This window comes from Vulpes vulpes, chromosome 1, assembly GCF_048418805.1.
Source record: "Vulpes vulpes isolate BD-2025 chromosome 1, VulVul3, whole genome shotgun sequence".
Lineage (NCBI taxonomy): Eukaryota > Metazoa > Chordata > Mammalia > Carnivora > Canidae > Vulpes > Vulpes vulpes.
The window spans coordinates 7,496,372-7,521,502 of record NC_132780.1 but is presented as its reverse complement, the minus strand read 5'-3'; the positions used below and the strand labels follow the sequence as shown (position 1 = coordinate 7,521,502).

At 37.7% G+C, this 25,131-nt stretch overlaps 2 protein-coding genes across 8 annotated transcripts in view; one reads left to right on the top strand and one right to left on the bottom strand.

Moving 5' to 3' along the window:
* LOC112928509 (uncharacterized) overlaps positions 1 to 25,131 on the top strand; it is a 123,202-nt gene that overhangs the window by 57,389 nt on the left and 40,682 nt on the right. The window lies entirely within an intron of this gene.
* Positions 857 to 22,571, bottom strand: LOC112928472 (uncharacterized). Of its 5 annotated transcripts, none has more exons than XM_026010202.2 (6): positions 22,478 to 22,571; positions 19,217 to 19,432; positions 14,578 to 14,663; positions 6,863 to 6,989; positions 6,516 to 6,608; positions 857 to 4,722 (listed from the first exon to the last, which is right to left on the bottom strand). In XM_026010202.2, the coding sequence occupies exons 4-6, from the start codon at positions 6,894 to 6,896 to the stop codon at positions 2,387 to 2,389; spliced, it is 2,463 nt and encodes an 820-aa protein (XP_025865987.2). In that variant the 5' UTR covers positions 6,897 to 6,989; positions 14,578 to 14,663; positions 19,217 to 19,432; positions 22,478 to 22,571; the 3' UTR covers positions 857 to 2,386. The 5 variants fall into 5 exon arrangements, with proteins under 5 accessions (XP_025865987.2, XP_025865989.2, XP_025865986.2 ...); XM_026010204.2 differs by having other exon boundaries at positions 857 to 4,404; XM_026010201.2 differs by lacking the exon at positions 14,578 to 14,663.

Below are 25,131 nucleotides of genomic sequence, written 5' to 3'. Positions count from 1 at the left end.
GTGGAGGAGGTAATGAAAAGACCTCTAGACACCATTTCCTGGAATTAGGAGGGGGTAGTAAAGACAGTACTGGAGTAAAATGGGGGAAGGGGGCAAGGTCTCCACACACTTTCTTGAAGGGTCAGCAAACATCTTAAGTTGGGGCAGAATTTTGGGTTATAAGACATTTAGAGAAGCCTCAGATACAGTACTGGGTGAAATAAAGGGGGTTACCAATAGGTTAACATTATATCTGCACAACTCTACTACTTCCCATTCCCAGTTATCACCAGTAGACTGACTTGGAGGAACCATTCTGAGGCTTCCAATTTGGCTGCCCAGCATCTAAGTGTTGAATCAAACATTCTGCCTGGATTTGAGAGATCACTGCTGCCAGTCTTGGGTCAGTCACCTAACTTCCAAGGAAGGTCTGCACTATTTGCTGTCAGCCCCTACCTTCTATTACTTTGGGCCTGTCAGGGCATGAGGAATGGGTCTATAGGTAAGGGTCTGGGGTGGGGTAAGGTTGTGTATGCTAAAGTGAGCAGACTCTTCTGCAGTGATTTTGGAGCTCACTGTGGCATTTCAGAATCAAGGTAAGAAATCCTGGAACACCAAGCATCTATATGGGATTCCCACTGCCTCAGTTTTCCCTTCTTTAAATTGGCTGGCATTAGGCCAAAAGGATTATGGTAATGTTTCAGCTTTAGGGCCAGGAAGGAGGCACAGCCCAGGTAAAAGCTAGAGATGAAAAAGCCTGGTGTTTTAGGCAAGTTGGTTCTCCCCATTGGAGCATCTTATGCTGCAATACAGAAAAGATCAAAGGGTTAAACTGCAATACATAAAAGATCAAAGGGAAATTATGATGGGCTGGGTCAACACTCCAAAATGTGCATTTATGGAATACTTATTGTTGTCAGGCAAAGGTCAAGGGTCACAGTGGTGAACAAAACAGGGAAAAACATTCTAGTGTGGCAGCCATTGACAATTAAAATACACAGGGCATCATGGAATTAAGTGCTACAGATAAAGACATAGTCGGAAGGGGACCAAAATTTTAAGCCAGGCAGGAAAGAAAGCACAGGATCCTCTATGAAGAGGTGCCCCTGGAAGACATGAAGGAGCTAACCACAGAGATATGAGGAACTTTGTTCTTCAAAGAGAGTGCTGTAGATAGAGCAGAGGCCCTGAGGCAGGACCTGAACTAGTATGTTTGAGGCACACGGGGAGAAGGTGCTTGTGGAGCCCATGGCATGAAGATGGACACAGAGAAGACATGAACAAATGTTGAGGTTTTAAAAATTAGTTACTGATTCGTTATTATTATAAATGTCATGTCATTACAGAAAGCAAAGAAGCTGGAAGAACTATGACAGCAAAAGGGAGACTAGATGAAAAGTTGATCAAAATGACCAAAAAATTCTTACCTCAGAAACTTTCCTGAGGGTAGTGGTGGTTCACAAAACACTATGTTGGAGGATAAATGAGGGTCAGCTTTCTTGAGGTTAGTAGAGGTTCACAAAACACTATGCCAGGAGCTAAATGAAATAATGGCAGTTAGAGTGTTTAGCACTAATGCATTTATGGGGCTCAGAAGACATTGTGCTAGGGACTGATGAGAGTCAAAGACACCTTACTGATAGGTGATAAAGGAGGGTTATAAGTCATGATGCTAAAGGATAATGGGTCAACATACACTCTGATACACTCTGAGGTTTGTGTCCATACACATAAGAAGCTTTTTTGCTGAGTTATCTCTTCCTTGATGGAAATACTCAATGGGGGCTGGATATACACAACCATGTTAGATTCAACAGAAGGATGAAAAAACACCCGAAACTGTTAAGACGATGTGTTCTGCAGCAAACATCTCACAGAACTTAGGGTTTGTCAGTACTATATGTTGCTCCACCATTTAGCTTGTTAGCACTTTACCTATTCCATAGTAAACAGGATTATCATTAACATAACAAACCTCCCTATGCAGAATTTGGTAACAATGTTGCTTCACACATATTTTTTTAAGTAGGGTCCATACCCAGTGCAGAGCCCAACACAGGGCTCGAACTCACAACCATGAGACCAAGACCTGAGCCAAGATCAAGTATTTGATGCTCAACTGGAAAAACCACCTAGGCACCTCAGTTCCATCATATTTTTCATGAGAAGCCTTCTTTAATCTGTCAAATGGACAAAATCCCTTTTTTTCCAGGATGAATGCCTCATGGTTTAATGAAGGTGGTGACAAAGTAGGAAGGGTCCCCTTCATTCTGGGCCCTCTTCTGTTCAGTAATGTGGAACATTTTGATAGGGTATTTCTACTTATGATAATACGCATATTTTCCTCCTGGAAAAATTCAATGATATACAATCAGAACTGATCTGAGTTTTTCTTATACTGTTCCTCTCAAGTGTGAATACTCTGATGGACATTGAGCACAGATTTCTGGACAAAGCCTTTCCCACAGACTACACACTTATAGGGTTTGTCTCCAGTGTGTGTTGTCTGGTGTTTATTCAAATTCGACCTATCTGTGAAAGCCTTCCCACACTCAGCACATATATAAGGCTTTTCTCCTGTGTGAATTCGCTGATGCACTTGAAGTTGTGATTTCTTAGTGAAAGATTTGCCACAGTCACTGCATTCATATGGTTTCTCTCCAGTGTGAATTCTATGATGTATAATCAACTCTGACTTCTGTCTGAAGGTCTTCCCACATTCAGAACAGATGTAGGGCTTTTCTCCAGTATGAGTTTTCTGGTGTTTACTGAGATTTGACCTGCCACTAAAGGCTTTCCCACAAACAGCACACACATATGGTTTTTCTCCTGTATGAATTGGTTGATGTACCAGGAGCTGAGATTTTGAGGTAAAAGATTTCCCACAATCATTGCATTCATAAGGTTTCTCTCCAGTATGAATTCTCTGATGAGTAATGAAGTTTGATTTTCGGATGAAAGCTCTTCCACACTCACTGCAAACATAAGGTTTCTCTCCTGTATGAATTTTCTGATGCACAATGAGTATTGATTTCTGGTTAAAGGCTTTCCCACATTCATGGCATTCATACTGCCTTTCTCCAGTATGAATTTTCTGATGTATATTGAGGTGTGATTTTTGGGTAAAGGCTTTCCCACAGGTACCACATTCATAAGGTTTCTCTCCAGTATGAATTCTCTGATGTGTAATCAAGTCTGACCTTTGTGTGAAGGCTTTTCCACATTTAGGACATATGTAAGACTTCTCTCCAGTATGAGTTTTCTGATGTGTAATGAGATTTGACCTGTTAGTGAATGCCTTCCCACATTTAGTGCACATATAAGGTTTCTCTCCTGTGTGAATTCGTTTATGTACATGGAGTTGTGACTTGGAAGTAAAGGATTTCCCACAATGGCCACACTTATAAGGTTTCTCTCCTGTATGAATTATTTGATGTGCAATCAAGTGAGCCTTCTGGATGAAGGCTAGTCCACATTTCATGCATACATATGATTTTTCTCCTGTATGAATTCTCTGATGCACTGTGAGTGCTGACTTTTGAGTAAAAGCTTTTCCACAGTCACCACATTCATAAGGTTTTTCCCCAGTGTGAATTCTCTGATGTATAATCAGTTCTGATCTGTAAGTAAAGGCCTTACCACATTCAGTGCATATGGAAGATTTCTCTCTAATTTGAACTTTCTTATGTGTAATGAGGTTGGAACTATTGTTGAAGATCTTCCCATATTCAGTATATATAAAGGGTTTCATTCTTGTGTGAATTCGTTGATGTACCTGGAGCTGTGATTTAGAAATGAAGGACTTCCCACAGTTATCGCATTCATATGGTTTTTCTCCAGTATGAATCCTTCGGTGTGCAATCAAGTGTGTCTTCTGGATGAAGGCCTGTCCACATTCAATACATATATAGGATCGCTCACCTGTATGAATCTTTTGATGCATCTTGAGTGTAGACTTTTGCGTAAATGCTTTACCGCAATCATTACATTCATGGTGTCTTTCTCCAGTATGGATTTTTTGATGTATACTGAGATCAGAGTTATAAGAGAAGCCTTTTCCACATTCACTGCATTCATAAAGTTTTTCTCCAGTATGAATTCTCTGGTGCCTTACGAGAGAAGACACTTGGAAAAAAGCTTTTCCACATTCACTGCACTTATAGGGCTTCTCTCTAGTATGGGCTCTCTGATGTGTAATGAATTCTGGCTTCTTTACAAAAGCCTTCCCACAGTCAATGCACACATAGAGTTTTTCTCCTGTATGAACTTTCAGATGTACCCTGAGTTGTGACTTCTGGGTGAAGATCTTTCCAAATTCAGCACATTCATAAGATTTTTCCCCAGTATGAATTTTCTGATGTTGAGAGGGTGCTTGTTTATAGCTGAGAATTTTTCCACATTGATTATGGTCCCATAACTTCTCTCCTGTTGGAGAACACTCAGGGTCAGTATAGTAAGAAATTTTACTATATTCAGTAATCTTATTAATGTTCTTTGAGGTACTGTTTCTATAATGACTGTGTAAATCTAAAGCATGTTTGAAAGCAATTCCAAATGAGTCACACTGATGGGATCTTTTTGGAGAAAGAATGTTTTGGCTCACATAAATTATTTTTCTAATGTCCTTATATTCATAATCCTTCTTTGTTGTCAAAATTTTCTTGATGAAAGCAACATCTCTTAAAGATTTGTTTTCTTTTTGCTGATAGCTCTCTATCTGGTCACCAATCTGCCACAAATCTTCTAGAATGAAATACAACAAAATATCACTTGAAGCATCACCTTCCTTCTCAATGTAGAAAGAAGCTTTTTCAGAAATTCTCTGCTATGAGGTTTGAAACCTGAACTCTCCTCAAAAGAGAATGATGTTTTAGCTCAAAGACCAGTTAGCAGAGGCTAGAGAGGAAATATGGCTCATCCACATTGAACACAAAGTAAAGGGTGAGAGTAACTCATTTAATGGAAAGGCTAATGAAAGTGGTAATAGGAAGCATTCTAGAATATAATTCAATGGTTAGAGGAAATAAACTTTATGAATATAATCCACCATGAACAGAAGTGGAAAAAGTAAGGCAAAGAACAAGATATACAGCATAGCAATATTTATATAAATTAATAATACATATTCCAAGTCACCTTCAAATTTAAAATATTCATGAATTAAAAAATATGTTTCCATCATGTAAAACAAGTGCCTACAGTGAAAAGTGAGATGGGTGTTGGGGAAAAAGAAATGATAATAAATCAAAAAATAAAATATAAGAGTTCCATCATTATCTGAAGGGGACATGTTCCAAGACCCTCATTGGATGCCTGAATCCTCAGACAGTACTGAACATGATTTTTTTTGTCAAGTCAAGAGCTTTCAGCTTTTCACTTAAAGGAAGCACTTTATGGCTTCTCTTTGGGATACTAGAATTGCCACTATCACTACTCTTGTGCTTTGGGGGCACTGTTAAGTATAATAAGGGTTACTTGAACAGAAGCACTGCAATATCATAAGAGTCAATCGATAATCAAAATGTCTACTAAGTGACTAATGGTTAGGTAGCATTTAGAGCATGGATATACTGAACTAATGGATGATTCAACTCCCAGGCGAGATGGAGTGGGATGGCAAGAGATTTCATCATGCTATGCAGAAAGGCACACACCTTAAAACTAATAAATTATTTCTAGGATTTTCCATTTACTATTTCCAAACCATGACTGACTATGAGTAACTGAAAATGCAGAAAGTGAAACTGCAGATAAGGGCCAACAACTGTAACAGAGAATCTTTACCCAGACTGATGACAGTGTGCCCTGAATAAGGACCATGATTAAACTCAAACTTCGTCATGTGAAGTACAGATATAAAGCAAATACAAAAAATCAGCCAACAAGGCACATAAGTCCCAGTTAGTGTGAAGTCAACCAACAATGAATGGAAGGAAATAACAGAAAAGTACTCCTAAGGGTTAAGTGACAATTACCCCCAAGTCATCAATTGGGTGAAAGGCATGGGGAATGAGCAAGTAATAAATCGTATGTCAGTACCTATAGAGAAAATAGGAGAGAGCCTGGTTGGAGTTAATGTTCTCAAGCATCTCATAGTGGAAAAAAGAAATGACAGAGGTCTACCAGGAGTGGGAATGTGCGACTTACAGTAACTGAAAGAAAGCAGATCCACCAATGCCTGAAAACATAAAGAATCTAGGACAATGGGGAAGGCAGAAAGAAAAACAATGTTTGAGAAAAGAAGCATAACCAAAAAACAAAAACTAAAAACACAAACAAAAAAAAAAGAAAACCTTTATTGAAGATATTAGCATGTGATCAAGATTCCTAAAAGCCAAAGAAAAAGATTAGACATGATAAAGGCATTTAGTTATCTGAGAGGCCAATGTCAAGGGTCTTCAAGCAATAGAAAAAAAAAAAAATCCTAAGGCCTTCCAAAAGAGTCCCCTTAGTAGCATTTTAGAGATACCAATCTTTCTCAAGACAGCTGAGATTTGCTCTCCTTTCTCTCATCTGTCTGGGTCATGCTCACTTACCTGTACAGTTCTGATGTGGGCTCTCACCCTGCAATGCCCATGGCTCCTTTCCTTGCTCCAACATGAAAACTTCTGGTTGGGGAACTTCATACCCTGTTTGTGAGAAATTATAAAGGACTAGATCCAGCTAATTGTGTTTCAAAGTGCAAACAAAAAAGTCTCGTTCAATGAAGTTTTGTTCTTTAGGAAAGTAACCATATATTTCTGGGAACAGAATATTCAGAATGCCCAAGGGGATAAAGAATCCTAGATAAACCAAGGATAAAACAAGCATACTTCAGATATTCCATAGCATTTAGCAACTAAGAATAGAAATACTCTGTGTGGACCCAATTGACTGTGCTTACCTACAGAGAGCAGGTGACTATAGGTCTCCAGCATCACATCCCGGTACAGGTTTCTCTGAGCAAGGTCTAGATGCTGCCACTCCTCTCTGCTGAAATCTACAGCGACATCCCTGAAGGACACCGATCCCTGTAAGGGCACATTGCTGTTCAATGTGGATAGATAGCTTTGGGAGATGGAGAGACTATATTTAGGAATATGGAATATGGGTTTTGTCAATTTTTTTTTTTGGTTTTGTTATTTCCTCTTTTAAAAAGTATTTTAAAAGATTTATATATTTTGGAGAAAGCAAGCACAAGCAAGAGGGGCAGAAGGAGTGGGAGAGAGAATCTCAAGCAGATTCCATGCTGAGTGCAGAGCCCAAAGCAGGGCTCAACCTCATGACCCTGGGATAATGACCTGAGCTGACACCAAGAATTGGATGCAGAGGCAACTGCACCACCCATGCACCACTACTTCTGCTTTTTATAAACTCATCTCCCATTTCCTAACATTATACAAAATTTTAAATGTACAAAAAATTTAAAAGAATCAGCATAGTAAAACCTGTATACCCACCACTTAGGATCTATTATTAACATTTTACTCTATTTTATCACACATTTATTTTATTTTTTAAAGATTTTATTTATTTATTCATGAGAAACACAGAGAGAGGCAGAGACACAGGCAGAAGGAGAAGCAGGCTCCTCGCAGGGAGCCCGATGTGGGACTCAATCCCTGGACCCTGGGATCACTCTCTGAACTGAAGGCAGATAACCACCGAACCACCCAGGCATCCCTATCACACATTTATCCATCCTTTTATCCAGCATCAGTCCACCTTACTTTTATGCAGTTGAGAATAAACTGTAAATTACAGTACACTTTGTCCTAAGTACTTGAGAATGCAAATCATCAAGTAGAGTATATTTGTTTACCTTTCTTAAGTAAAATTTATGCAAAATGAACTGTACAAATCCACAGTATGCCATCTGAAGTTTTGATAAATGCATACACCTGAGTAATACAGGAACTTTTAAAAAAATATTTCATACAGGAAGCACATTGAATATCTAGTTTTACACAATATTTTGTGGAAGAAAGAAATCCAATAAAGAATTTCTGCCATTCTATATTTCAGTTAATTACTTGTTTTTCAAAACTCAAGAATGAAATAGGCTCTCTTTTAGTCTTCTAGCAAATGGATGAATGACCTGTGATACAGTTCCTGAGTAATTTAGGACCAGCCATTATGCTCCTCCTGGGAACAAAGAAATGAATGATTTACGTTTCTAATCCTCTAGCAACTTAAAACACTTAAGATTTAAAAGAAGGGGAAAAGAAGACAGTTCACTAAAGTGTCAAAAAACAAATCTCTTAAGTAAAATACACTGAGTACCTACAAAAGGAAAGTGTATTTGATATGGGGCAGTACATTTTTATTAGTTGAATTTAATTTGAAAGATGATAAGCATAATAAAGAATGGAGGGCAGGAAAGATCATTTCCCAGAGAAGAAAAGTAAAGGTGAGGAGATAGGAAAATACATGATAAGTTTGGGGAACACTAAATAGCTCTATATAATGGAGAGAAGTCTATATAATATGTCACAAAGGTAGTTATGGAAAAAAAAAATCTGATCACAGAACAAGGATTTTTTACTTTTACTAAAAGTAAGATAATTAGATTGATGTTAACTTTTTTCATAGAAGATCCCTATTGGAGGATAACCAAATAAAAGATTAAAAATTTCTTATAGAATGATTCTAGCTAATAAATAAGGAAGTTAGAATATCATAATTTTATAATTCCTAATGAAATAGTGAATTTATTCAGTAATCATTATTGGTTGCTTAACTATTTCAGGTGAAAGGCAGAAAAGAAGTTTACAATGGATGGACCAGCTAATAACATCTATATCCAATGATCAATTTTAACACTCAAAAAGAGATAACCAAAAATTATCTGCCTCCTGACACTGATATGGTAATTGATTTCATTATACCATCCATTAAGTATTCTTATCAAAGAAAAAGAAAAATGCCACTTGAATCTATTAAGCCTCTGGGTCTAACAAATTATTCATAAAGTGAAACAAAGAGGAACATACTGAACTATATTAAGATTGAAACATCAGCTAAATCCAGAAGGTGACAAATGGCCCATTTCTTCAAAAAATAAATTATATTAGAAAAAATAATGGAAGGTAATCTTTCATTAAAAGAGTCTGAGTGGGTGTACCTGGCTGGCTTAGTCAGTAGAGCAGGTGACTCTTGATCTCAGGGTAATGAGTCTGAGTCCCACATTGAGGGTAGAGAATACTTAAAAATCTTAAAAGAGAGAGACAGAGAGACTTAGGAGTCATACTAACCAAATGCAACTTGTAGACATTGTTTGGCCCTTAACTAAAACTAATGTTAGAAAGATTTTTATGACATGTTTAAAAAGACTCAAACAATAATCAGGTACTAGATCATATCTAGGAATTACTGTTGTTTGTAATAACGACTTACTGGTTTTGTTAAAGAAAAAACAATTCTCATCTCTTAGAGATACATGTCAAAGTATTTGCAGATAAAATAGGTATTTGAGGGCAGCCGGATGGCTCAGCAGTTTAGCGCCACCTTCAGCCCAAGGCGTGATCCTGGAGACCCGGGATCGAGTCCCACGTCAAGCTCTCTGCATGGAGCCTGCTTCTCCCTCTGCCTGTGTCTCTGTGCCTCTCTCTCTCTCTCATAAATAAATAAAATCTTTAAAAAAAAGATAGGTATTTGAGATTTGCTTTAAAATAACCCAGCAGCTAAGGGGGCAGAAGGGTAGTTTTAGATGGAATCAGAATGACAGAGTATGACTACTAAAGCTAGGTGGTAAGTACAACAACAGATAGAAGGGCTCCTTATACTACTTTATTTACCTTTGTATACGTATTTTTCATAACAAAATGTTTAAGAACATGATCTTCCATATTAAAAAAATTTAATCTGTAAATGCATAATTGAAGGAATGGGTATTTCTACCTGGACTCATAAACTTTTGAAAAAAGAAAAGGATTACAGGAAGGGCACCTGGGTGGCTCAGTCAGTTGAGTGTCTCTTACTTTCAGCTCAGGTCATGATCTTGTAGTCAAGAGATGAAGCCACACTTCAGCAGGGAGTCTGCCTGGGGGCTCTCTCCCTCTGCCCCTCTCCCCACTCATCCCCCCTTATAAAATAAATACATCTTTAAAAAAAAAAAGGAGGGGGATCCCTGGGTGGCGCAGCGGTTTGGCGCCTGCCTTTGGCCCAGGGTGCGATCCTGGAGACCCGGGATCCTGGAGACGTCGGGCTCCCGGTGCATGGAGCCTGCTTCTCCCTCCGCCTGTGTCTCTGCCTCTCTCTCTCTCTCTGTGACTATCATAAATAAATAAATAAATAAAATTTATATATTTAAAAAAATAAAATAAAATAAATAAAATAAAAAGGATTCTAGGAAACTGAATACCCACACTCAGCAATTTACAGAAACAGTAGATAAGAAATAATCATTCATATAGAAGAACTAGAATCTAATCGATACTCCAACTGTTCAACAGGGAACACATTTTTTCAACGACCCATAGAACAATGACCGATATAGACCATATTCTAGCCTGCAAAACAAATTTAAAAGAATTAAAATACATAGCCTCTCTGACCATAATGAAATCAAACTAAAAATAATTAACAAAGAAAAAAAAATAATTAACAAAGAAAACAGAAAAATCTGCAAAGGAATTGTATTACAAAATAATAACAAAAGCTATCTGGAAAGCCACAAAATATTTGGAAATTAAACAACACATTTCTATATAACCTTTAAGTCAAAAAGGAATTCTCAAAAGAAATTCAGAAAATACATAAAACTGAAAGAAAGTGAAAATACAATTTATCAAAATCTGTGGGATGCAGATAAAGCAATGCTGAAAGGGAAATTAAGGGACTAAATGCTTACGTTAGAATATGGGAACCAATCCAATTAAAAAATGGCCAGAAGATCTGAATAGACATTTTCCCAAAAACATACAGAAGACCAATAGGTACATGAAAAGGTGCTCAACATCACTTATGCATATTAAAACTATAATGAGACACCTTACACCTGTCAGAATGACTATTATCAAAACAAACCTAAAAAGTACTGACTAGGATGTGGAAAAAAGGGAAGCCTGTGCACTACAGGTAAAAATGTAAATTGGGGGATCCCTGGATAGCTCAGTGGTTTAGTGCCTGCCTTTGGACCCAGGGCATGGTCCTAGAGTCCCGGGATGGAGTACGACATCAGGCTCCCTGCATGGAGCCTGCTTCTCCCTCTGCCTGTGTTTCTGCCCCAATCTCTCTCTCTCTCTCTCTCTCTCTCTCTCTGTGTCTCTGCCTCTCTCTCTCTGTGTGTCTCTCATGAATAAATAAAATGTTAAAAAAATAAAAATGTAAATTGGGGGGCAACTGGAGACTCAGTTGGTTAAGTGTTCAAACTCTTGACCTCAGCTCAAGTATTCATCACAGGGTCATAAGTTCAAACCCCACATTGGGCTCCATGTTGGGCATGGAGACTACTTAAAAAAAAAAAAGTAAATTAATGCAACCACTATAGCAAATAGTATAGAGGTTCTTCAAAAAATTAAATCTAGAACTACTATATGATCCAGCAATTCCACGTCTAGGTATTTATCCATATATATATACGCAAGGATGCCTGGGTGGCTCATTTGGTGAAGCCTCTGATCCTTAGTTTCGGCTCAAGTCATGATCTCATGGGTTATGAGATCAAGCCCCGTATTGGGCTCTCTGCTTGGCACAGAACCTGCTTGGGATTCTCTCTCTCCTCTGCCCCTCCCTCCACTCACACATACACACACTTTCTCTCTAAAATAAATAAATCTTTAAAAAATTATATACATGGATCCCCCCATGTTTACTCCAGCACTGTTTATAATACCGAAGACATGAAAGTAACCTATATCCATCAATGGATGAATGTCTAAAGAAAATGTGATACAGGGATCCCTGGGTGGCACAGCGGTTTAGCGCCTACCTTTGGCCCAGGGCGCGATCCTGGAGACCCGGGATCGAGTCCCACATCGGGCTCCCGGTGCATGGAGCCTGCTTCTCCCTCTGCCTATGTGTGTGACTATCATAAATAAATAAAAAAAAAAAAAAAAAAAAAAAAAAGAAAATGTGATACACACACACAGTGGAATATTATTCATCCATAAGGAAAGGAAAGAAGTCTTGCTATTTGTGATAGCATGGATGGACCTTGAGGATATTATGCTAAGAGAAATAAGTCAGAGATGTACAATTACGATATGATCTCATTTATTTGTGAATATCAAGTGAAACAATAAAGAAACAAAAGTCACAGACTCAGGGAACAGATTAGTGGTTACCAGAGGTGGGTGATGGGTAGTTGGCAAAACAGGTGAAGGCAGTTAAAAAGTAAAATTCCATTTATAAAATGTCATGGGCTATGTTATATGTTACAGCATGGTAACTATAGTTAGTAACACTGTCATGTATATTTAGAGTTGCTAAGAATAAGTCTTAAAAGTTTTCATCACACACACAAAAAATTGTAACAATGTATGGTGATGGATGTTAACTAGACTTCTTATGGTAATCATTTCATAATATGTACAAATGTCATATTATGTTATATACCTGAAACTAACATAATGTTGTATGTCAAGCATAACCAATAAAAAAAAGGAAAGAGAAAAATTGTTAAATCACTAATCTAAATTCCTACCTCAAGAAACTAGAAAATAAGCAAAACAGACACAAAGCACACAGAAGAAAGAAAATAATAAAAAGCAGGTATCAATGAAATTAAAAACAAAATTTCTGAAAAACACAAGAAAAATCAATAAAACATAATCCAGTTATTTGGGGATCCCTGGGTGGCGCAGTGGTTTAGCGCCTGCCTTTGGCCCAGGGCGCGATCCTGGAGACCCGGGATCGAATCCCACATCAGGCTCCCGGTGCATGGAGCCTGCTTCTCCCTCTGCCTGTGTCTCTGCCTCTCTCTCTCTCTCTCTCACTGTGTGCCTATCATAAATAAATAAAAATTAAAAAAAAAATCCAGTTATTTGGGAAAAAAATCAGTAAAATTGATACTTTGTTCACTGACCTAGACTGGCAAAGATAAAAAGGTACAAATCACCAATGTCGGCAATGAAATAAGACCTATCAATGTAGATCCAGGGGCGCCTGGGTGGCTCAGATGAATAAGCATACGACTCTTGGTTTTGGCTCAGGTCATGATCTCAGGTTCCTGGGATTGAGTTCTGCGTCAGGCTCCACACTCAACACAGTCTGCTTGTCCCTCTCCCTTTCTACTCTCCCCCTCACTCATGCTCTCTCTCTCTTTCTCTCAAATAAATAAATGAAATTTAAAAAAAATACAGACCCACAGCCTTTTAAAGGAAAATAAGAGACTACAAAAACTCTATGCTAATAATACACCCCCAAATTTAGAAGAAATGTACTACTTCTTCAAGAACCGCAAACTACCAGAAGTACAGAATTATGTAATAGAAAAGATGATGATTCTACAACCATTAAATTAAATTCTTAATTTAAAAGCTCCTGAAAAAATAAGTCTCCAGGCCCAGATAGTTTTGCCAAAAAATTCTACTAAATATTTAAAGAAGAATTAGTCTCTTTTTTATAGTCTCATCCAGAAAATAAAAAATATTTCCCAATTTTGTGAGGCCAGCATTACCCTGATACCAAAATTAGACAAAGCACAAAATAGAAACTACAAGACAATATGTCTCATGAACTTAGATACAAACATCCTCAACAAAATATTAACAAATTATAACCAGTAATGAACAAAAAGAATCATGCACCACCACTGTACTGTATTTTGCCATGCCCTTTGAGAATCTGTAATTGTTTCAAAATAAATGAAAAGATTTTAAAAATACACTGAAGGTGTATTCACAAAACAAAACATTTCGGAATAGGCAAGAATAGAAAATCAGTCACGAGACCTCTGCAAAATTCATGTGAGACAATATGAATTTCTTACTCATCTAAAGTTAAGGATGGAGTAGTGAAGCTACAGAAGAGATTGATATTAAGGAGATGAAACTGATATCAGCTCTAAGGTGAGAAAAGGGAACTCAAATAATTATCATTTATTAGTTCAGTGCAACTGTTGATTCTGGTACCACAGATGGACTTAAGGACTAGAAGAGGAGGCTGGGGGAAGACAAGAAATAATGATTTAAATTTTGTACATACTGAAATGTAGGTGATAAAACAAAGATTATACTAACTAGTTGAATAGAACTAATTTGTAGATAAGGATTTAGGAGTTGCATATACCACTGAATTCAGGGGAGGGAAAGAGCATATAGGAAGAACAAAGATCAAAAAAGTGTATCTATCTCTGGAAAGTATATCTTAGATATCTTTGTTTTTAATGTCTAAAATTATGATTGTTAAAAATTTCTTCATTTAATTGCAGTCATTTAATTGCAGTTATAGTTTGCTTTGTGATGTGTTGATTCTGTTTACGGGGCTTAAAACATTCTCATTTCTGAAAATGTTCCCTATATACTTGCAAAGAATACATGTGCTCCAATTTTTCCTCTTTCACACATTTGCATACTGATACCCTACATACACCAAAACCCCACCCCCCAAACCCAATGCCATCAGAATTTAACGGAGAATAAAGAAGATGTCATATTAGTAGCTTTGACTCCTTACCAAATGAGCTTCTTATAAACAGTTTGTCCAGGAAAAAATCTCCTCATTCAAAGATAATAATAAACATCTCCTGATGTACAAAGATACTATAGCAAAAAGAATGAGAGAAAAAAAGAAGAAATTAAAAGGAACATGCTAGAAATAAATTGCCACAATACAGAAGAAAACACATTCACCATGATTTCAAGGAATGCACTAAAACAATTAACTATCTAAAATGAATAGGAATCTAAGAGTTCAAGGGAGAAATAATGGACAAAGAGGCTAAAAAAAAATGGTTATGTAAATTTTTAAAAAATAAATTGGCAGAACTCAATGAAGAAGTGAAAATGAAAAAGCAACACAAAAAAGGTTTCTCTGAAACCAATAAAACACCATGTGAAAACACAAAAATTGGCAAGGAGCACAATAAGACAAGTGAGCAGGGCAGCCTGGGTGGCTCAGAGGTTTAGCACTGCCTTCAACCCAGAGCCTGATCCTGGAGACCCAGGATCGAGTCCCACGTTGGGCTCCCTACATGGAGCCTGCTTCTCCCTTTGCCTGTGTCTCTGCCTCTCTCTGTCTCTCATGAATAAATAAATAAAATTAAAAAAAAAAAAAAAGACAAGTGAGCAATGTGAAATGGAAATAAAGATTTTTAAAGGAAAAGAGAAAAAAATAGATTTCAATAAAAAACATCTAACAAACAAAAGAATCCTTGCAGTGGATTCACAGAACTTTTATCATTGGTCGTAGTATAAATTTAATAGATACTGTCTAAAACAAGAGATTAAAAGATTTAGTATAAAAAAAAAGAGGCAAACCGTAAGACACTCTTAACTATAGAGAACAAATGAGGGTTGCTGGAGGAGAGATAGCAGGGGATGGGCTAGATGGGTGAAGGGGATTAAGGAGGAATTTGTGAGGGCAGCCCCAGTGGATCGGCGGTTTAGCACTGCCTTCAGCCCGGGGAGTGATCCTGGAGACCAGGGATTGGGATTGAGTCCCATGTCAGGCTCCCTGAATGGAGCCTGCTCCTCCCTCTGCCTGAGTCTCTGCCTCTCTCTCTGTGTCTCTCATGAATAAATAAATAAAATCTTAAAAAAAAAAAAAAAAAAAAAAGAGGGCACTTGTGATGAGCACTGGGTACTATATATAAGTGATGATCAATAAATTCTGCTCCTGAAACTAATATTACACTATATGTTAACTAGCTAAAATTTAAATAAAAACTTGAAATATTAAAAATAAAAACGACTGAGATCAAGATGTTAATGTGATAAAGATATTAAAAGAATCAACCATATAGAAAAGAATCCAAAATTCCAAATTACCAGAAGGGACACAGAAACAAAGCAAGAGTAAAGAGTGTAAGGTGAAAGATATATAGAAATATTTTTATCAGAAATTTACATAAAATACATCTTTCTGAACTGCTGTACAGAAAAAGTGCACAAGGACTCCAAACAATGGCAGTAAAAGGATGAAAAAAAAAAAAAAAACATATCCGGAAATGCCTACAAAAAAAGGAATCAAGAGCCTCCACCTTAATATCAGAGCTGAATTCTAGGGAAAAAATATGAAAAATAACAAGAACACAATCCAAAATTAATTTCAGATGTCATCACACCAAATTTCATAGTATCAAAATTTATGAACAGAAACTACAGATAAATACAGACAGAAATATATTTGTGGTGAGAAACTTAGTATTTCTCAGCTCCAACAGATAAAGTAAAAACAAAACAGACTGTGAAAACCTTATAACTATACAAAATGGCTTATTAAGACAGCAAATTCTGTATCTTGAAACATTCATGTGCCTATGTAACATTCAGAAATAATAAACATAAGACTTGCATACACACTTTACATAAAACCTAACATTCCAAGAAGCAGAATAAAATGAGTGCAAATAAACCTAAAGCTCCAATTCTACTAAAAGTAGAATTAACTTGGGGTGCTTGGGTAGCTTGGTCAGTTAAGTGTCTGCTTTTGGCTCAGGGCATGATCCCAGGGTCTGGGGATTGGACCCCAAGTTGGGCTCTCTGCTCAGCAGGGAGCCTGCTTCTCCCTCTCTCTGCCACTCCACCTGCTTGTGCAAATAAATAAATATTTTTTAAAAATTAACTTAAATAAAATTCTTAATACCTAAAAGTGAAAGTGTGGTAAACAGTAATTAAAGATTTGGTGAGAAATTCAGTATATTCCGAGAAATTCATCCATTCCATCTCTAGATTTTTTTGTATTTACATAAGACAAATTATTTTTCTAAATTATTTCTGAACACTGTTTTGCTATATATTTTATCTTTTGACATATAGCATTTTTATTATTTTTAAGATATTTTATTATTTTAACTTTGGAATGAACTGCTGAGTAAGAAAATGTCTGCTTCACATGTGAACCTATGATAAACCCTATTTGATTATTTTTTTCATGTGCTCTTGAATTTAGTTAATACATTTATGATTCTGATACTATGTTCAAAATTTCCAGTTCTTTTAATGTTCTTGACTGGTTTGAGCATCAGGATTACTGTAGTAACAAACACCACAAACAAGGTTGGGAATAATTTTAGATACCATCTTTACCCAATACTTTGGCATAAAGCTCAACTATTAATCCACGTGTTTTTCACCACTTTCAACTGTGCAGGAAACATTTGATAAACATTTTAATTTCTTCAAAGGCTTCTGGACCATCTGTATTTACCAATTTTGACATTTATTTTTTATAAAACTGTATACCTTTGTTCAGGTTTTCATATTTTTTGTATGATTTTGTATAATATTAATTCATGATTGTTCTAATTGTTGATAAAGCAATAACCATCTCTCTTGTTTGGATACATACTTTCACTGTATCTCTACTCCCTGATATGGATCACCCCCAAATTCAGAAGCCACTTACGCTCTGTCAGACATCTTCATCAATTATTGTTCTCTTATGTGACTAATTTCTTCCCTTATTTTATTATTTTTATTATTTTCTAGTCCTTATTACTATTTCATATCTACTGAATTCTTTTCTAACTTCTTCAGTTCTGAGTGTTACTCTTACCTTAGGTCTTTTCCCCCCAAGCTTCCAGGATTCCGTAAAAAGGCATTTAAATCTGTATTTTTCCCCTCTATCGATAGTTTAGCTTTGCCACAGAAACTTTAAAATGTAGTTCTTGGGACGCCTGGGTGGCTCAGTGGTTGAACATCTGCCTTTGGCTCAGGGCATGATCCCAGAGTCCCAGGATGGACCCACATCAGGCTCCTTGAATGGAGCCTGTTTCTCCTCCCTCTGCCTATGTCTCTGCCTCTCTCTGTGTGTATCTCATGAATACATAAAACGTAGCTATTTATTTAATTGAAATTAAACTTAAAAGAATTTTCTAAGATCCTTTACAGTTTTCCCTTTAAAGAATATTTGAGTAGAAAAAAATTTAAAGTTTTCAGATATGAGGGGTTCTTTTGCTAGGCTTTTACTTTTTAAAACTATTTTTTAAAAATTGTGGTAAAATGTACATAACATAAAATTTACCATTTTAAAATGTACAGCTCAGTGATACTAAGTCTAGTCTCAAAGTTGTACAAAAGTCATTTACTTTGTATTTCTAATTTAATGCTTTTGGTTAGGGAATAAAATCAACATTATAGCAAAGTTTCATACTTTTTGCCTGTCTGGATTAATATTTTTGGAAGTAGTTCATAAAAATGATTAATTGAGGGCAGACCCGGTGGCTCAGCAGTTTAGCACCTGCCTTCAGCCCAGGGCGTGATCCTGGAGATCCGGGATCGAGTCCCACGTCGGGCTCCCTGCATGGAGCCTGCTTCTCCCTCTGCCTGTGTCTCTGCCTCTCTCTCTGTGTCTCTCATGAATAAATAAACAAAATCTTAAAAAAAAAAAAGAAGAAGAAGAAGAAGAGGAAGAAATAGAGAGGGACACCTGGGTGGCTCAGTGGTTGAGCATCTGCCTTTAGCTCAAGGCATGATCCTGGGGTCTATGGATCGAGTCCCACATCAGGCTCCCTATGAGAAGCCTGCTTCTCCCTCTGCCTATGTCTCTGCCCCTCTCTGTGTCTCTCATGGAAATAAATTAAAAATCTTAAAAAAAAAAAAAAAATACTTTCAGAATTCCACACAAAAATAACTTCTAATTGGGAATCTTATCCTCAGCCAAAGATCAATATAGCACATGGACAAAATAACAGGCAAGGGTTTTTTTGTTTTGTTTTTTTAAGAAATGTTTTTCGTTTCTTTAAGGTTTTATTCATTTTTTGACAAGGAGAGTATAAGCAGAGGGAGCAGCAGAGGGAGATGGAGAAGCAGGCCTCCCGCTGAGCAGGGAGCCTGACTCTGGGCCTTGATCCCAGGACCCTGAGATCATGACCCAAGCTGAAGACAGACACTTAACCAACTGAGCCACCCAGGCACCCCTAAAAGGGAGTTTTTGACATTCCATCTCTGTACTGTTATACAGTGGGCCTATGGATATGGAGACACCCATGTGTTGCTCATTCTTGGCAGAAAAATCAAGATTTGCTTCAGGGCAATAAAAGAGTCTGGTTGCTTCCTGTGACCCATTTGCTGCTGCCCAGAGGCTCTGGTGACATATCAGAGGTATCTACTCCTAGAATGAACTCCTACCCCTTGGGACTCTTCCTTCTCACCTCAAATGAACTGTCATGTTCCTCTGGAACCAGGATCAGGGATTTCTGGGGAGAGGTCCGATTAGCTGACATAGTCATGGTAGGTCTCAAACTTTAATCTCTCAGGAGCCTAAAGCTTTGTAGACATCTGTAAGCTCAAGCAGAGCTGCTGGAGAGAGGCAGGCTGGAGTCTGGATAAAGATCTAACCCAGAGGCTCCCCAGAGACACCAAAAAACCTAGAACGACAATGTCCACATGGTCAGATACTCGATATTTATCACACAAACATTTCCTGTGAACACCAAGGTGAAGTTCCCAGAGCTAGAAACAGAACAGAGGCTCTCAAACTTGAGTGTGGATTCAAAACACTTGGAGGGCCTCTTAGAATACAGTTAAAAATCCTTAACTTCACTCCCAGGTTCTGATTTAATAGGCCCAGGGTAGCAGTTGTCTTAGTTCAGTCAGGCTGCTATAATAAAATACAACAGACTGGGTAGCTTATAAACAACAAAAATTTATTGCTCACAGTTTTGGAGGCTGTAAAGTCCAAAATCAAGGAGACAGTGTGGTCACATTTTAGTCAGGGGACTCTTGCTGGTTCATAGCCAGCACCTTCTCATTGTGTCTTCACTTGGTAGAAGGGGCTCAGGAGCTATGTGGGATGTTTTGTAACAGCACTATTCGTTTATGAGTGCCCCACCTCCATGACCTAACCGGTTCCCAAAGGCCTCACCAACTAACACGATTATTTCTGGAGATCAGGATTTCAACATAAAGCTTTTGGGGGTACAAACACTCGGTCCAAGAATTTACTTTTTTTTTTTTTTTAAGAATTTACATTTCTAAGCAGTGTCCAGGTGATGTCGATGCTGAGGGTCTGAGGACACTTTGAGAACCAGTGCTGTGGAAAATATAAAGCTTAATGGAACCTATGATGGGTATTGGCCATGAGATATGGAGTAATATTACTTAAGATTTGAACTGTAGCTCTGCTATCTTTCAGCTATGAAAATAGGAAGAAGTGCTTTCTGTTTTAGTTTCAAAAATGAGGATGAAAGTACTTATTTCATAGTTACACAAATTAAAATGAGGTTATGCTCATAAAGTATTCAACATCTCCCTGGCGCACAAGAAGCATATAATAAATATCAGCCATTACATTCTCTATTAGATATTAAAACTTAATAAGAACCAATGTAATAAAAAAGACAAAACAAAACATATATATTGACTTATATATGTAACAAAAATGGCATTCAACTGAGTGTACACAGGACATTTATTGTGTAAGAGCACTGACAGAATTGATCATCCACCTGGAAAAAAACAAACTAGATCCCCATCACACATTATACATTAATTAGACTGAATTCTAGCAAGACTAAACATTTATGCATATGTATTTTTTAAATCCCAAAAGATATTTAAATAAATTTTAGTAATAAATGTTTGTGTTAACATTGTGGATGGGTAAGAGAGATCTTTATTACATATGTGAGAAAACCCAGATGCTATAAAAGGAAAAACACATTTCTGGGTAGATGATATTTCTTAATTATATATTAAAATACACCTTAAAATAAAAATGAAAAAAAATAAATTTTCAATATGTAACAATAGGTTATCTTTATTTTTTATTTTTTATTTTTTTAGGTTATCTTTAAATTAAAAAAAAAAAATCTAGCAACCAGTATGGGGGAAAAAAGCCCAGAAAAAAAAACTGAACAAAGGATATAAAAATTCACAGAAAAGGAAATTTAAATGGTAATTACGCAAAAAGATGCCATTTTACTAACAGGAAAGTGCATTACGGCAATTAGATCTAATTTCTCCTAAGAATAATAAAATTTATTTTATTTTATTTTTTCAGTAGGCTTAATGCCCAACATTGAGCCCAAAACATAGGGCTTGAACTCACCACCCAGAGATCTAGACCTGAGCCAAGATCAACAGTCAGTTGCCTAACGGACTGACCCACCAAGGTGCCCAGTAAAAACTTATTTAAAAAAAAAAATAGGGATCCCTGGGTGGCGCAGCGGTTTGGCGCCTGCCTTTGGCCCAGGGCACGATCCTGGAGACCCGGGATCGAATCCCACGTCGGGCTCCCGGTGCATGGAGCCTGCTTCTCCCTCTGCCTGTGTCTCTGCCTCTCTCTCTCTCACTGTGTGCCTATCATAAATAAATAAAAATTCAAAAAAAATATTTTACAAAAAAAAAAAAAAAAAAAAACAGTGGGCAGCCCCGGTGGCTCAACGGTTTAGCGCCGCCTACAGCTCAGGGCGTGATCCTGGAGACCCGGAATCGAGTCCCACGTCAGGCTCCCCTGCATGGAGCCTGCTTCTCCCTATGCCTGTGTCTCTGCCTCTCTCTCCTCTCTGTGTATTCTCATGAATAAATAAGTAAAAAAATCTTATAAATAAATAAATAAATAAATAAATAAATAAATAAATAAATAAATAAATAAATAAATGCAGTGTTGGAGGGATGCCTGGGTGGTCTCTGCCTGTCTCTCATGAATAAATAAAATCTTAAAAAAAATAAAAATAAAAAATAAAAAAAATCCAGTGTTGGAAAGCATTTGGAAAAATGACCCGTTTTATAAATTATTGGTGGGAGCTAGAATTGTTATGGTATCTTTTGAGTTAATCATATCTATAATTAAAAATAATCAACTATTTCTAATAATAGTTTCAAATATAAAAAGCAGATACTGACAAAAGGAAGGTCAAGTGGACAAATTACCAATCCAGTCAGTTTACCTTTTTCTTTAATTTTCTTTAATCAGACAAGATAAGCTGAGTGTATCTATGAAACAACACAATAGAGAACACATTGTTTTGACGTTATACATGTGACATTTATGAAAACCGACCAAGAACTAGACGTAAAACAAACTTTAAACTCGAGCATTACCCGAGGCATTATTTGAAATCGACAACGCACTTCTAATAACTCATGGATGACAGAAAAAAAAAATTAAAAGCCAGTACTTTTTGACTGGAACAATAAAATGCTACACACCAAAATTTATGAATGTTTAGAAAGCAAGCTTATCATAGATCCCATCGAACCCAGCTCACTGACCACTGACTCCCATCACTGAGTCCACAAACCCCACACTCATCTCAGAGATCCCCATCACTGACCCAAGAGACTCCAATCACAGCAACGGACGCCACAATCTTGACCACTGAGCCCAGAAACCGCCATCACTCACTCTACAGACAACACTCCCATCACCAGACCCCACAGAATCCCTAATCACGACCAACCGAAATCACCTCAGAGACCTCTTGCAATTGATACGGGGAGAAACTCCTGACACCAGCACAGAAAAAGCCTTCGTGGAGGGCCACTTCCGCTTCCGGTCTGCCCTCTAACTCCTCCCCTCAGGAACTGTTGGTAGTGCGCATGCTCTGAGTTACCTTGGAAGCTCCGTGTGCCAACAATCAACATGGCGCAGTTCCCATAAGAGACACTGTCTGGCCGAAAACATGGCCTCGCCCAGTGGTGCCTCTGAGCGTGAGCCACCATCTTTGAGGCGTCTCCATTCCGTACAGCGGAGGTTTAGGCCACCCGCGGGTTTTCACAGCGCGAGGTCGTGTTTGCCACTTGAGGCCCTGGTCGAGGTATGCTTCTGAGAGGGAGAAGATATTGGCGGTGAAGTCCGGTGCTCTGTGTTATATTTAGAAAAGCTAATTTGCCTCTAGGGATACGGCGTACAGCTGAGAGCAATTATCTGCTGGGAGAAACCACCTGGGATGAGGGGAGCCAGCGAGGAATAATCACCAAGGAAGGAGGACAAACGTCTTGTCTGTTACGGCTGAATCTTGGGAGGAGTCATGGGGAGAAATCTGGACAGTCCAATCTACTTTTTTGGACAAACTGCTGAGGGAGAATGTGGAGAGAGGTCAGATGGGAGCCCCATCCATCCTGGACCAAACCTCCAGTCCACTGCAGGAAGGGTTTTTTTAGCCTTTCATGGGAGAAACCACCTGGGAAAATAAGGTACAAATCAAGGTGGTCCAGTCTTCTCCTGAGGGACACCGCCAGGGCTGGTGGAGGGAAGTGGAGCCTTGAATCCCCATTAATCTCCATTAGCAGGCAACAATTATAAAAATAATAATGGTTTTTAACATGGTCAACGTGTGACAAAAAGCACCTAAGGTAAACTGATATTTTTGTTTATTTATAAATTAAAATCTAAGTAATAAAACGTCCTTGGTATATGAATAAAGCCTAGAGTCGGGTTGGGGGGGCAGTAAATGGGGGAGCAGGTGTAAAGACAGTTCCCTTCACCTGGTAAGCCCATAAACATTCTTCAAAACCCGCTAAATACTGCTTCTGCCAGGAAGTTCTTCTACCTGACTGTGGTAGGAGGTTCTATGATCTACTGAAAGTCTGTGTCAATCCTGGAAGTGGGGAACGTGTTTTGAGGGAACCAGCCCTAGGCTCTGGTGTGGGCCTGCTGGGTACCTGGAGGCTAGTTATATCCCTTTCTGAAATTCAGCTTAAAAATAGGTGGGACACCTGAGTGGCTCACCGGTTGAGGGTCTGCCTTTGGCTCAGGGCATAATACCGGAGTACTGGAATCGAGTCCCACATCGGGCTTCCTGCATGGAGCCTGCTTCTCCCTCTGCCTGTGTCTCTGTGTCTCTTATGAATAAATAAATGAAATCTTAAAAAAAAAAAAAAAAAGCCATCTAGAGTTGTGGACTGTGCTTACACCAGGTTCTCCTCCCAAAGCCTGGTTGTAGGAAAAATCTGTAGAAATCTATTAGTGAACACACATTTTTACCAAAGATCTAAGAATTACCGTTAATTTTGTTGGTAATGTGATTATGTTAGAAAGATTTACCTTTTAGAGGTTTATATAGAAATACTAACAAAGGACGCCTGCCTGAGCATCTGCCGTTGACTCAGGGCACGATCCTGGGTCCAGATCAAGTCTCACATCGGTCTCCTTGCGTGGAGCCTGCTTCTCCTTCTGCCTGTGTCTCTGCCTCTTTCTCTCTCTCTTGAATAAATAAAGTGTTTTAAAAAAGAGAGAGAGAAAGAAATACTAACGAGCAAAATGTTAGCTTAAAAAACATCACTGAGGAGAGGTAGATGGATAAATAAAACAGTAACAATGTTGGTAAACTTTAAAGGTAGGTGATAGGTACATAAACTTCATTATGATGTTTTCTTTAGTATTTGCTTGAAAATTTCACAGTAAAAAATTAACTGAAATGAAAAGGAATTTTAAAATCATTTATAAGGGAATATTATTAAGAAGAAAGCAGATGTGTTGATAGTATTAGATTATACAGACTTCAAAGCAAACAATATTAAGAGATGTTCCATATTTTAATAAGATGCAGCCACCAAGAGCATACAACACTAATAATACCTAACAATATAGCTCTGAAATGTATACAGCAAAAGCTGGTAGAATAGGGAACTTTTGAGGAACCCACAATGACAGTAACTAAAATGTCTTTCAGAAACATTAAATAGAAGAAAGGTAGGTATAAGGCTACATTGGGTAATTTGCTTGATATATACATTTTGTTTTTATTTTTAACAAGAAAAACAAGGTTTTTTCAAATCTACCTGGAACACTCATAAAAATTCTCCAAAAAGTAGGCCATAAAAGACATTATAAAGCCCCCAAACTGATATCACATATGCCATACTCTAACACTACTTAAAAATAAAAATAGAGGGATGCCTGGGTGGCTCAGTGATTGAGCATCCGCCTTCAGCTCAAGGCATGATCCCAGAGTCCCTAGATTGAGTCCAATATCAGACTCCTCACTGGGAGCCTGCTTCTTCCTCTGCCTACATCTCTGCCTCTCTCTGTGTGTCTCATGAATAAATAAATAAAATCTTAAAAAATAATAATAATAAGGGATGGGGCAAAGTGATACCCAGAATAAAATCTCACCTAAAA

Coding starts and splice junctions, on each gene's coding strand:
- LOC112928472 (XM_026010201.2), bottom strand. CDS start 19,294: ATGACTATGTCAGCTAATCGGACCTCTCCCCAGAAATCCCTGATCCTG. Junction 6,990..19,216: donor AACATGACAGTTCATTTGAG/GTGAGAAGGAAG, acceptor GTGCCCTTACAG/GGATCGGTGTCCTTCAGGGA. Junction 4,723..6,515: donor CCCACATCAGAACTGTACAG/GTAAGTGAGCAT, acceptor ATTTCATTCTAG/AAGATTTGTGGCAGATTGGT.